Source organism: Ranitomeya variabilis, chromosome 8, assembly GCF_051348905.1.
Source record: "Ranitomeya variabilis isolate aRanVar5 chromosome 8, aRanVar5.hap1, whole genome shotgun sequence".
Classification (NCBI taxonomy): Eukaryota; Metazoa; Chordata; class Amphibia; order Anura; family Dendrobatidae; genus Ranitomeya; species Ranitomeya variabilis.
Window position 1 is genome coordinate 221265765 of NC_135239.1, and position 13980 is coordinate 221279744.

The window sequence follows — 13980 nt, forward strand, 5'->3', positions numbered from 1 at the left end:
AGGCCCTGGAGAGTCCTCTCTCGGAACAGGAGGTTTTAGACACGATAAAATCTTTGGCTAATGGTAAAAGCCCTGGTCCTGACGGATTCTCTGCCGCCTTCTATAAGTTATATGCGAATTCCCTGGTCCCCTTCATGACCAAACTGTTTAACTCCATCTCGGCCAGCTGCCCCTTTGCCCCCCAAACGCTGATGGCCACAATCACCGTGATTCCTAAACCGGGAAAAGATCCCCTATTGTGTGCAAGCTATAGGCCCATATCCCTCATTAAGGTGGATGTGAAGGTGTTCGCGAAAGTGTTAGCTGGTAGACTGAACCCTATTCTCCCTGGGTCCATCCGTAGTGATCAGGTGGGCTTTGTGCCGCACAGGGAGGCCAGGGATAACACGGTGAAGACGTTGCTTCTGACCTCGTACATGCGCACAGGAGGGGTACCAGCATGCTTATTATCTATTGACGCTGAGAAGGCGTTTGATCGCCTAGGCTGGACCTTTCTACGTGCCTCTCTGAAGCAACTGGGAGTGGGACCTAACATGTTGGGAGAGGATTTTTGCTCTGTATCATAGGCCTACGGCCCGTCTTAGAGTGAACGGCACCCTTTCCCTGCCCATTGACATAAGAAACGGGACCCGTCAGGGTTGCCCCCTTTCCCCTTACTTTATATCCTTGCGATGGAGCATCTGGCAGTGGCATTACGGAAGACACCTGATACTGAGGGTCTGCGGATTGGCCAACAAGAGTTTAAGATATCCCTGTATGCGGATGATTTATTGCTGCACATTACCAACCTGACCGTGGCTTTTCCTGTACTTCTCCGAGAGTTCCGTAGGTTCGGGGAGGTTTCAAACTTTAAAGTCAACTACTCCAAGACGGAGGCGCTCAGTATCTCCCTGCCTGATGATCTAGTCTCTCAGCTCCAGGCGTCCTTCTCTTTTAAGTGGAAGACCGACGCCTTAAAATATTTAGGAGTCTTAATACCTGCTGACATTAGCGCCACATATGCTCTGAACTACGTCCCGCTCTTGCAGAAAACTATCTTGGACCTTAAACGGTATGGCAGACCCCAGCAATCTTGGTTCGGACGGGTGGGAGTGGTCAAAATGGATATTTTACCCCGATTCCGCTATCTCTTTCAGACTGCTCCAGTGCAGGTTCCGGATTGCTTTTTCAGGCGCCTGCAGTCGGCCAACAATAGCTTTATTTGGGGAACTAAGAAGCCGCGGACTCGATTCTCAGTGTTAGTGAGACCCAAGACTAAGGGTGGGGTAGGCCTTCCTGATTTTAAACATTATTACCAGGCAGTCTTGCTCTCTAGGATTGTCGACTGGAGGTTCAGTGATGCTCATAAACAGTGGGTGCTCCTGGAGAAACTTTTATCGCCCTCTTCTTTGTACTGGCTGCCTTGGCTGGGGGGACCGGACGCCCACCTGTGTCGAGTTTTGCTCCACTCACACAGATTGTTTTGAGATAGATCCTATGTGAAATTACGCCTGACCTCCCGATTGAGCAGACTGAGTCCCCTTTTTGACAATCCGGCCTTTCCCCCAGCAATGAATAGATCTACGTATCTGTGTTGGTCACGACTTGACGGGGTGGGACTGGGTCAGGTGAAGGATAAGCTTGCGGGGCTCTCCGGCGTGTGGGGGTTACGAGGTTCTGGTCTTACGACACCGCTGTCCTGGCTAGAGTTTCTGCAATTGTGGAGCTTTCTTTCCAGTGTGCCGATGGGGGCGCTGACGCCATTTGAGTCCCTGATGCTCCCTACCGAAGGTCCCTCCCACGTGGTTTCGGTGCTCTATGGCCTGGTCTTGAATTCACTTCCCCCTACTACGCTGGGATTTATGGAGGCTTGGGAGAGGGACCTGGGGATCACCTTTTCTGAGGCGGATAGTCTGAAAATTTTCACTCTTGCACATAAAATGACGATGTCCAGTCAGGCGCAGGAGAGGAATTATAAATTACTGACACGCTGGTATAGGTGTCCCACTCTTCTCCACAGGATTAACCCGGAGATCTCGGACGCCTGCTGGAGATGTGGCTCCGCCACCGGCTCTATGCTTCATGTTTGGGGGTCCTGTGGTCCCCTGCAACCCTTCTGGAACTCAGTCTTCGATGCCTTTCACTTGATGACTGGGGTCCGCCACGAGCCCTCCCCCCAAATGGCCCTACTGTCCCTGATACCCAGTTCGATAGCTTCCGTTAAAAAGGGGATCCTGAGATTTTGCCTAATAGCTGCCAGGGCAGTTATTCCCCGACATTGGAGGTCCACTGAGGTCCCCTCCACGGAGGAATAGATAGCTGAAATGGATAGATTACATCGTCTGGAGTCGCTGGTGGCGGGTGATGGTGATGCTGCATATGACCAGGGGCGCACCTGGTTCCTCTGGCAATCCTTCAAGGAGAGCACAGGGTTCCTGACTTGGCTGCATACATACTCATAATTCTCAATACGTGGGCGTGTACATTGCTGGGTCTCCCTTAACCCCCCTCCCCTCTCCCTCCTTACTCACATTCCCCCCCCTCCCCTTTTTTCTTCTCTCTTTTTCTCTTTCTCTCCTTTCTCCTATCTCTACAATTGCTTTTCTTACAGGTTCTGTATTCTGTATATAAGGTCTATGTCCCGAGGTGATTCTCAAGATGAGAAGCATGTACCCTTTATGTGCCAGAGTCCTTGTTCAACTACACTTATGCTGTGTTCTCAGAGACGTAATGTATAGCTCTGGACATTGTAATGATTCTTTTTACTGTTTTTCCTGTTTAAAATTTCAATAAATATATTTACTGGAAAAAAAAAACCAAACGCCTGAGGGGGGGGGGGGGGGGGGTGACAGGTTCCCTTTAATTACTGGTTAGGTTTTGTCTCTCCCACTTCCAGTGCTCCACCGCCGCGTCCACAATCCCACCTCCGCATCCACAATCCCACCTCCGCCGCGTCCACAAACCCACCTCCGCATCCACAATCCCACCTATGCATCCGCCTCGTCCACAATCCCACCTCCGCAATCCCACCTCCACAATCCCACCTCCACAATCCCACCTCCACAATCCCACCTCCACAATCCCACCTCCACAATCCCACCTCCACAATCCCACCTCCACAATCCCACCTCCACAATCCCACCTCCACAATCCCACCTCCACAATCCCACCTCCACAATCCCACCTCCGCCCCATTGCCGCATCCACAATCCCACCCCAAGGCCGCCTCCACAATCCCACCTCCGCGTCCACAATCCCACCTCCGCATCCGCCCCATTTCCGCATCCGCCCCATTGCCGCGTCCACAATCCCACTTCCGCCCCACCGCCGCCTCCACAATCCCACCTCCGCCCCACCGCAGCGTCCACAATCCCACTTCTGCCCCACCACCGCATCTGCCATCCCACCACCCTACAGCGTCCGCAGCCCCAGAATCCTGCTTACCAGTAACACTGACTGTTGTTCTGCAGAAGCCGCTCCACCATGTGCTCAACTCTGACAAACCAGCTGGGGACGGCCTTGTAGATCAGTGGGGTGTCAGACCTTCGGAGACAGCACTGGTTACTGATACGTGGCCACGAGGAAGGAGACCTCAGGGTCAAGCGAGCGGCAGCCTCACCTCCAGCAGAAGGGGTAGCTGTGTTTGTAGGTGCTGCTGTGCACCAGGCGGCCACGCTCCTTCAGCAGCTTTATGATGTTCCTGTCCGCATCCTTGGGAAGAAACGTACAAGATCAGTGGAGGATCCAGAAAACCAATTCGACCGTCAATACAATAAGAAAAAAAAATCTGTGGCTGCCTGCAAACAGTCAGCAAGTTGCTGGATTGTAGGATCAGCCCAAGGTAAACTCTGTCATGTGTGCCACTAAGGTGTGGAGCTCTGAGAAAGCAGATGAAGATCGGAAAGATGTCTGAGCCGCCTGCTTTGGGTCAGTGAGGGGCTTCGGGCAGCCCAGAGGGTGTGAGAGCGAGCGTGAGAGAAAGAGAGCGAGCGTGAGAGAAAGAGCGAGCGTGAGAGAAAGAGAGCGAGAGTGAGAGAAAGAGCGAGCGTAAGAAAGCACGAGCGAGCGTGAGAGCACGAGCGAGCGTGAGAGAAAGAGCGAGCGTGAGAGAAAGAGCGAGCGTGAGAGAAAGAGCGAGCGTGAGAGAAAGAGCGAGCGTGAGAGAAAGAGCGAGCGTGAGAGAAAGAGCGAGCGTGAGAGAAAGAGCGAGCGTGAGAGAAAGAGCGAGCGTGAGAGAAAGAGCGAGCGTGAGAGAAAGAGCGAGCGTGAGAGAAAGAGCGAGCGTGAGAGAAAGAGCGAGCGTGAGAGAAAGAGCGAGCGTGAGAGAAAGAGCGAGCGTGAGAGAAAGAGCGAGCGTGAGAGACAGCGAGCGTGAGAGACAGCGAGCGTGAGAGACAGCGAGCGTGAGAGAAAGAGCGAGCGTGAGAGAAATAGCGAGCGTGAGAGACAGCGAGCGTGAGAGACAGCGAGCGTGAGAGACAGCGAGCGTGAGAGACAGCGAGCGTGAGAGACAGCGAGCGTGAGAGACAGCGAGCGTGAGTGAAGAAAGAGAGAAGAAGAGAAAATAAAGCGAAAAGAAAAGAAAGCGAGGGGGGGGGGGGGGTGAGACAGCCGAGAAGGTAAGGAGAGCCAACGCAGAGGGAGGGTGGGGACCTGCCTGGGGTGCTTTGCAGCACACAGGGTAGGGGTCCACAGCAGAGGGTCTCCAGTTACAGACTACAGTCCAGTGCGGACTGATCCCGCTGTCACGGCCATGTCATGCATGGAACCTTACAGACAGAGCTTTGCCAAGTAGCTGTGAACACAAATATGATGGGTCGTGGTTGTCTGCAGCCATCACACTATCTGGACCTTCAGGCTGGGGTATCAGGGCACCAGGGCCAGCAGCAGCGTCCAGATAATAGCCGACAACACCTCAGAAGACTGACAGGGGAGCCGCCGGGTGCGGGGGATCAGGAGAGCAGGGGAACGCGTCATCAAACCTTGACGTATTGTCCTGCAAAGTCAGCCACATCCTCCGAGAAGCAGCCGGAGGCATTGACCGGACAGACGGGGACAGAATCCTTCTGGATAATGCCAAAATCCATGCAGACCCTGTAGTCATCCTGCAAAAGAAGACATAGAAAGAAAAAAAGGGCAGAGGGCCATCCCGACTCATGGGAGGATAACTGGGGTCTCCGCTATAACATGGAGGTAACATATAGTGTAATATGAGTAATATTCTATCTACCCATCTACATATAGACCCACAGTATCAGGACGCGACTTCATCATAGAATTCGGATTGTTTGTCAGCCCCACGGTGTCTACCGTCCACGCTCTGTGGGCAGACGGGTCACACTGCACGCGTCACGTCACCCCCGACCACATTGTGCCGCTGAGGAGGAGAATACTAGGGAGCTGGCTTTCTTAGGCCGGTTTCACATTTGCGGTTGTGTCCGCAGCGTTTCTGATGCGTACATCCGCATGCGTCGTGATATCATATCTTTTACATTGTGGATGCGTTTGCATGCATTCGCCCTCGTTTGCTCACGCATGCGTCTTTTCGCGGTGTGCAGCTAACGCACCATGTTGCCGTTTTTGAAGCCACAAATTTCCGTCACATATGCGCATGTGGATGAGTGCGTTAAAAAAACCTTGCATTACTGCCTATGGGAGCACATGCGTACTCATGCGTTCGCTGCGCTTCCGTACTTCGGACTGCGCATGTCCAGGAACAGATTTAGACACGCCCATTGAGACACACCCTCCTGGAAATATCGAACGCATGTGCATAAAAAGTGCAAACGCATGTAAAAACGCATATAAACGCAGCGGGGTTTTTTGCCGTCATGCGTAAGCGGATGTGCATAAAAAAAACCTGCGTTAGCGGACAAGACACAAATGTGAACCTAGCCTTAGGAGTTGGCTTTAGCCACTCGCAGGTAACACCGGGGATCTTGTAGTTATATAAAAATAAAATAAATCATGTTACACGGCAGCTTTCGAGACTTCCTAGGTCTCTTCCTCAGGCTGGTGTAAAAGTATCTGAAGAAACACAAATATAAGCAGAAACAAACAGAGGTGAAGGAACAAACACTGAGCTCAGAACAAATCCTTGGTTGGAGTGAGTGACTGTGTATATATACTGTATACCTGTATCACACACACACACACACACACACACACACACACACACACACACACACACACACACACACACACACACACACACACACACACACACACACACACACACACACACGCTGCTCACAAAAATAAAGGGAACACTTAAACAACAGAATATAACTCCAAGTAAATCAAACTTGTGTGAAATCAAACTGTCCACTTAGGAATCAACACTGACTGACAATCAATTTCACATGTTGTTGTGCAAATGGAATAGACAACAGATGGAAATTATTGGCAATTATCAAGACCCCCTCAATAAAGGAGCGGTTCTGCAGGTGGGGACCACAGACCACACCTCAGTACCAATGCTTTCTGGCTGATGTTTTGGTCACTTTTGAATGTTGGTTGTGCTTTCTCACTCGTGGTAGCATGAGACGGACTCTACAACCCACACAAGTGGCTCAGGTAGTGCAGCTCATCCAGGATGGCACATCAATGCGAGATGTGGCAAGGTTTGCTGTGTGTCAGCGTAGTGTTCAGAGGCTGGAGGCGCTACCAGGAGACAGGCCAGTACACCAGGAGATGTGGAGGGGGCCATAGGAGGGAAACCACCCAGCAGCAGGACCGCTACCTCAGCCTTTGTGCAAGGATGAACAGGAGGAGCACTGCCAGAGCCCTGCAAAATGACCTCCAGTAGGCCACAAATGTGCATGTGTCTGCACAAATGGTTAGAAACCGACTCCATGAGGATGGTCTGAGTGCCCGTTACATCCACAGATCGGGGTTGTGCGCACAGCCCAAGACCATGCAGGATGCTTGGCATTTACCACAGAACACCAGGATTGGCAGATTAGACATTGGCGCCCTGTGCTCTTCACAGATGGAAGCAGGTTCACACTGAGCACATGTGACAGACGTGACAGAGTCTGCAGACTCCGTGGAGAGCGATCTGCTACCTGCAACATCCTTCAGCATGACCGGTTTGGCAGTGGGTCAGTATTGGTGTGGGGTGGCATTTCTTTGGAGGGCCGCACAGCCCTCCATGTGCTCGCCAGAGGTAGCCTGACTGCCATTAGGTACCGAGATGAGATCCTCAGACCCCTTGTGAGACCATATGCTGGTGCGGTTGGCAGCAGTTCCTGCAAGATGAAGGCATTGAAGCTATGGACTGGCCCGTTCCTCTGACCGGAATCCGATTGAACCCATCTGGGACATCATGTCTCGCTCCATCCACCAACGTCACGTTGCACCACAGATTCTCCAGGAGTTGGCGGATGCTTTAGTCCAGGTCTGGGAGGAGATCCCTCAGGAGACCATCCGCCAACTCATCAGGAGCATGCCCAGGCATTTTAGGGAGGTCATACAGGCACGTGGAGGCCACACACAATACTGAGCATCATTTCCTTGTCTCGAGGCATGTCCTCTGAAGTTGGATCAGCCTGTAACTTCTTTTTCCACTTTCGTTTTGAGCATCATTCCAACTCCAGACCTCCGTGGGATATTAGTTGTGATTTACGTTGATACAATTTTTAGGTTTTTTTGTTCTCAACACATTCCACTATGTAATGAATAAAGATTCACAACTGGAATTTTTCATTTAGTGATATCTAGGATGTGAGATATATATGCACATATACACACACACACACGCATATATGTGTGTGCACGTATATATAGTGTGTGCACATGTTAAATATGTATATATAGTGTGTATAAGTAGTGTGCTCGATAGCATATAATGAGATACTGGTGTGAGTGTCTCCATTCTCATAGCACTTACCGCTCCAAAGTACGGGGCCTGGTGGACCACCCCGGTGCCATCTTCTGACTTGACGTAGTTGTCAAACACAACAGTGAATGCTCCATTGTCTGCAGCCTGGAAAGAAGGACGACGAGGTGAGTGCTGCCCGCAGATCCAGCTGGAGGGATGAGCCACAGAGTTTGTACACAAGGGACATGATAGCTGACTGCACAGAACGAGTCCTGCGACACTGATGTCCTCCAGACGGCTCATGTCTTAAGGTACCGTCACACTCAGCGACGCTGCAGCGATATAGACAACGATCCGACCTAAACTAGATCGCTGGAGCATCGCTGTTTAGGTCGCTGTAGAGACGTCAAACACAGCAGCTCCAGAACGATGCAGGAGCGATCCTGTGACGTAGCGGCGACTCACTTCTCGTTCTCGCTGGTTGTTAGCTCCATTACATCCATTGTTAGCGTCGTTGCTTTTGATGTCAAACACGACGATACACGCCGACCTGGCGACAAAATAAAGTTCTGGACTTCTAGCTCCGACCAGCGATGGCACAGCGGGATCCAGATCGCTGCTGCGTGTCAAACACAACGAGATCGCTATCCAGGACGCTGCAACGTCACGGATTGTTGTCGTTCTCGTTGTAAAGTTGCTGAGTGTGACGGTACCTTTACACAAATACCCCCGAGGGGGACAAACATGTCAGGCCCAGGCCATCAAAGAGAAATTATCGCAAGGAACATTTCATTCTTACCTTTGCAAAGTAGTCAAACAACGGCTGATAGCGCTTCCCTTTAAGGGCGAGGCCCGGAAACCTGGAGACAGAAATCCAGATCAGAAAGATCATACAGGAGAGGCAGACTACCATCAACAGCCCTCCCCCAATCATTGCAGGTGACAAGACCACTATCCACACTCCTCCCTCAATCATGGCAGATCTCAGGACCACCATATAAACCCCTCCACAAATCAGGGTTATGGAGTTAGAGTCTGTGTCCATTTTGGAGGAATTGGTTTAAAAATGGACCGACTCCTAAAATAAATAATAAATTGGGTACAGTATTTGAATGCAGAAAGTCCTGAATACCTCCATCTAAAAATTTGGTAAGGTTATGAAATGTCCTATAAATATCTGTTCTGTTCCTGAATGGAGGATCGCAGCTTGTTCTGTCCGTGCTCATTGATAAATCGCCGCAGGTAAGGAATGCCTGCAGCCCTGCCCTCATCTCAAGATCTGCTAGTGTGAACAGGATTAAGGCAAGTACTTCTGAAAGCAAATCTAAACTCATAATAAACTGTGCAGAAATCTAGAGTCCAGTGTTTTTGCTGTATGCTTCACGTTTTAGTTTGCTCTTCCTCGGAGCTCATGTTTAGAGAGGTTAGTTGATCTGATGTTCTTCATGTTCGCTCTGCTAGCAGGTTCAGTTTCTTTCTGGGGTATATGATTCAGCACAATCTCGCTCCCTCCCTCCTCCCCTCTTCATAGACTGAACCATCATGATGTGAAACATTTAGGGAGTTGTACCCTGAGAAACGCCTGAAATTGGAATATGTGTCATTTGATAGCTTTACTCTGAACTTTCAAACGTTTTATTTGTCATCATTGATTCATGCAAAGTTTGTTATTTCTATCCAAAATTACACGACTCCCTAATCTTGCAGGAATTACAATATGCCTCATTGTTTTATAGGACAAAATTATTTTCAGGGTGAACTTATCTGACTACAAAATGCCTAAGAAGCTTCCTATGAAGTCAGCTGTATCCGAGCATTTCACATTAACTCAAGATACAAAAGTGTGTGTGTGTGTGTGTGTGTGTGTGTGCGTGCGTGCGTGCGTGCGCGCGTCAGGGTATGACAGAAGAAAAAGGCCATGAGCTCCAGATCAGCGCATACTCAGGCCGCAATAACGCTCCTATGAGAGCTTCTAATCTAACAAGACATTGACAAAGCAGTGACTGAGAAAGATCACAGTAGCACCAAGAAAGCAGCGCCCCGCATGCAAAGGAGGAGGAAAGTCTCGAGCATCAGGCACCAGCTATCATGTAAGTGACAGTAACAAGGACAGCAGGAATGTGGAATATACGCCATTGTGGAGCTCATTGTGAACGACAGTGGACCATCAGCATTATCTGCACCACCAAATGGCTGTAAACTTGGTGTTTCTATGGAAAAAGAAAGTATTAAAAAAAAAAAAAAAAGTAATTGAAGAAGCCCTTAACCAAAAGGAGGATCCTAAAAAGATTTAGGTTGCCTTATATTTCTTACAATGGATGCTGCACACGGCACGGAGGGAACTATTCCACTACCAACGTTCAAATTTGTTTGTGACAAGAAAATTGTTCCCAAGACACTGGCTATAAAAGATACAAAAGCTCCTCACAGCAGCCAGTGTCTCCAGGCCGGCAAGATTCTAAGCTCCAAACCGAGCAGGTTCTTGTTATTGTACTGACAATGCTGTAAACATAAGTACAGTTATACTGATGACCGAGAATAAGGGAGGTGAAAAGCAGCTAGAAGAAACCTTCAGAGTCAGTATGCGAGATGGAGGCCACCGTCCTGTACTTGACAATGCTTCAGACATGATAAGTACAGTTATACTGATGACGGAGAATAATTAGGTGAACAGCAGCTAGAAGAAACCCTCAGTGTCAGTATGTGAAATGGAGCTACACTGCTGAATGAGAATAATGGAGACCACAATTCTGTAGCTGAGAAGCAGACAGATATCACTGCAGAAGAATTAAACTTTACAATCAGATGATACTGATGAAGCCGCTTCCATCCTCTCTCATATTCATGACATGCACTGTGTTGTGCACATGCTGCAGCCGGCAATGAGAGAGAGAGTCTGCAGGAAGTACACACTGCAGCCGGCAATGAGAGAGAGTCAGCAGGAAGTACACACTGCAGCCGGCAATGAGAGTCTGCAGGAAGTACACGCTACAGCCGGCAATGAGAGTCTGCAGGAAGTACACTCTGCAGCCGGCAATGAGAGAGAGTCTGCAGGAAGTACACACTTCAGCCGGCAATGAGAGAGAGTCTGCAGGAAGTACACGCTACAGCCGGCAATGAGAGTCTGCAGGAAGTACACTCTGCAGCCGGCAATGAGAGAGAGTCTGCAGGAAGTACACACTTCAGCCGGCAATGAGAGAGAGTCTGCAGGAAGTACACACTTCAGCCGGCAATGAGAGAGAGTCTGCAGGAAGTACACACTTCAGCCGGCAATGAGAGAGAGTCTGCAGGAAGTACACACTGCAGCCGGCAATGAGAGAGAGTCAGCAGGAAGTACACACTGCAGCCGGCAATGAGAGTCTGCAGGAAGTACACGCTACAGCCGGCAATGAGAGTCTGCAGGAAGTACACTCTGCAGCCGGCAATGAGAGAGAGTCTGCAGGAAGTACACACTTCAGCCGGCAATGAGAGAGAGTCTGCAGGAAGTACACGCTACAGCCGGCAATGAGAGTCTGCAGGAAGTACACTCTGCAGCCGGCAATGAGAGAGAGTCTGCAGGAAGTACACACTTCAGCCGGCAATGAGAGAGAGTCTGCAGGAAGTACACACTTCAGCCGGCAATGAGAGAGAGTCTGCAGGAAGTACACACTGCAGCCGGCAATGAGAGAGAGTCAGCAGGAAGTACACACTGCAGCCGGCAATGAGAGTCTGCAGGAAGTACACGCTACAGCCGGCAATGAGAGTCTGCAGGAAGTACACTCTGCAGCCGGCAATGAGAGAGAGTCTGCAGGAAGTACACACTGCAGCCGGCAATGAGAGTCTGCAGGAAGTACACGCTACAGCCGGCAATGAGAGTCTGCAGGAAGTACACTCTGCAGCCGGCAATGAGAGAGAGTCTGCAGGAAGTACACACTGCAGCCGGCAATGAGAGAGAGTCAGCAGGAAGTACACACTGCAGCCGGCAATGAGAGTCTGCAGGAAGTACACGCTACAGCCGGCAATGAGAGTCTGCAGGAAGTACACTCTGCAGCCGGCAATGAGAGAGAGTCTGCAGGAAGTACACACTTCAGCCGGCAATGAGAGAGAGTCTGCAGGAAGTACACGCTACAGCCGGCAATGAGAGTCTGCAGGAAGTACACTCTGCAGCCGGCAATGAGAGAGAGTCTGCAGGAAGTACACACTTCAGCCGGCAATGAGAGAGAGTCTGCAGGAAGTACACACTTCAGCCGGCAATGAGAGAGAGTCTGCAGGAAGTACACACTTCAGCCGGCAATGAGAGAGAGTCTGCAGGAAGTACACACTTCAGCCGGCAATGAGAGAGAGTCTGCAGGAAGTACACACTGCAGCCGGCAATGAGAGAGAGTCAGCAGGAAGTACACACTGCAGCCGGCAATGAGAGTCTGCAGGAAGTACACGCTACAGCCGGCAATGAGAGTCTGCAGGAAGTACACTCTGCAGCCGGCAATGAGAGAGAGTCTGCAGGAAGTACACACTTCAGCCGGCAATGAGAGAGAGTCTGCAGGAAGTACACGCTACAGCCGGCAATGAGAGTCTGCAGGAAGTACACTCTGCAGCCGGCAATGAGAGAGAGTCTGCAGGAAGTACACACTTCAGCCGGCAATGAGAGAGAGTCTGCAGGAAGTACACACTTCAGCCGGCAATGAGAGAGAGTCTGCAGGAAGTACACACTGCAGCCGGCAATGAGAGAGAGTCAGCAGGAAGTACACACTGCAGCCGGCAATGAGAGTCTGCAGGAAGTACACGCTACAGCCGGCAATGAGAGTCTGCAGGAAGTACACTCTGCAGCCGGCAATGAGAGAGAGGCTGCAGGAAGTACACACTTCAGCCGGCAATGAGAGAGAGTCTGCAGGAAGTACACGCTACAGCCGGCAATGAGAGTCTGCAGGAAGTACACTCTGCAGCCGGCAATGAGAGAGAGTCTGCAGGAAGTACACACTTCAGCCGGCAATGAGAGAGAGTCTGCAGGAAGTACACGCTACAGCCGGCAATGAGAGAGAGTCTGCAGGAAGTACACACTTCAGCCGGCAATGAGAGAGAGTCTGCAGGAAGTACATGCTACAGCCGGCAATGAGAGTCTGCAGGAAGTACACACTTCAGCCGGCAATGAGAGTCTGCAGGAAGTACACTCTGCAGCCGGCAATGAGAGAGAGTCTGCAGGAAGTACACACTGCAGCCGGCAATGAGAGAGATTCTGCAGGAAGTACACGCTACAGCCGGCAATGAGAGAGAGTCTGCAGGAAGTACACTCTGCAGCCGGCAATGAGAGAGTCTGCAGGAAGTACACGCTGCAGCCAGCAAAGAGAGTCTGCAGGAAGTACATGCTACAGCCGGCAATGAGAGTCTGCAGGAAGTACACACTTCAGCCGGCAATGAGAGAGAGTCTGCAGGAAGTACACTCTGCAGCCGGCAATGAGAGAGTCTGCAGGAAGTACACTCTGCAGCCGGCAATGAGAGAGTCTGCAGGAAGTACACTCTGCAGCCGGCAATGAGAGAGTCTGCAGGAAGTACACTCTGCAGCCGGCAATAAGTCTGCAGGAGGGACACGCTGCAGCCGGCAATGAGAGACAGTCTGCAGGAAGTACACGCTGCAGCCGGCAACAAGGGAGAGTCCACAGTGGCCCTTCTTCATCTCCTCCCTCATTTCTATCACCCTACCCATCCTCTCCACAGTGCGGCCCCCCTTCATCTCCTCCCTCATTTCTGTCTATCACCCTAACAGTCCTCTCCACAGTGAGGGCCCCCTACATCTCCTCCCTCATTTCTATCACCCTACCCGTCCTCTCCACAGTGAGGGCCCCCCTACATCTCCTCCCTCATTTCTATCACCCTACCCGTCCTCTCCACAGTGAGGGTCCCCCTACATCTCTTCCCTCATTTCTATCACCCTACCTGTCCTCTCCACAGTGAGGGCCCCCTACATCTCCTCCCTCATTTCTATCACCCTACCAGTCCTCTCCACATTGCGGCCCACCTTCATCTCCTCCCTCATTTCTATCACCCTACCCGTTCTCTCCACAGTGAGGGCCCCCCTACATCTCCCCCCTCATTTCTATCACCCTACCCGTCCTCTGAACAGTGAGGGTCCCCCTACATCTCCTCCCTCATTTCTATCACCCTACCCGTCCTCTCCACAGTGAGGGTCCCCCTACATCTCCTCC

General features: G+C 51.1%; 1 protein-coding gene across 1 annotated transcript in view; it reads right to left on the reverse strand.

Moving 5' to 3' along the window:
* Positions 1-13980, reverse strand: part of IARS1 (isoleucyl-tRNA synthetase 1) — a 110054-nt gene that overhangs the window by 37052 nt on the left and 59022 nt on the right. Inside the window, exons 9-13 of the mRNA XM_077277296.1 lie at positions 8601-8661; positions 7871-7966; positions 4962-5084; positions 3599-3690; positions 3424-3522 (exon numbers count right to left, since the gene is read on the reverse strand). Coding sequence (XP_077133411.1) covers positions 3424-3522; positions 3599-3690; positions 4962-5084; positions 7871-7966; positions 8601-8661 — 471 coding nt within the window. The remainder of the gene's footprint in view (positions 1-3423; positions 3523-3598; positions 3691-4961; positions 5085-7870; positions 7967-8600; positions 8662-13980) is intronic.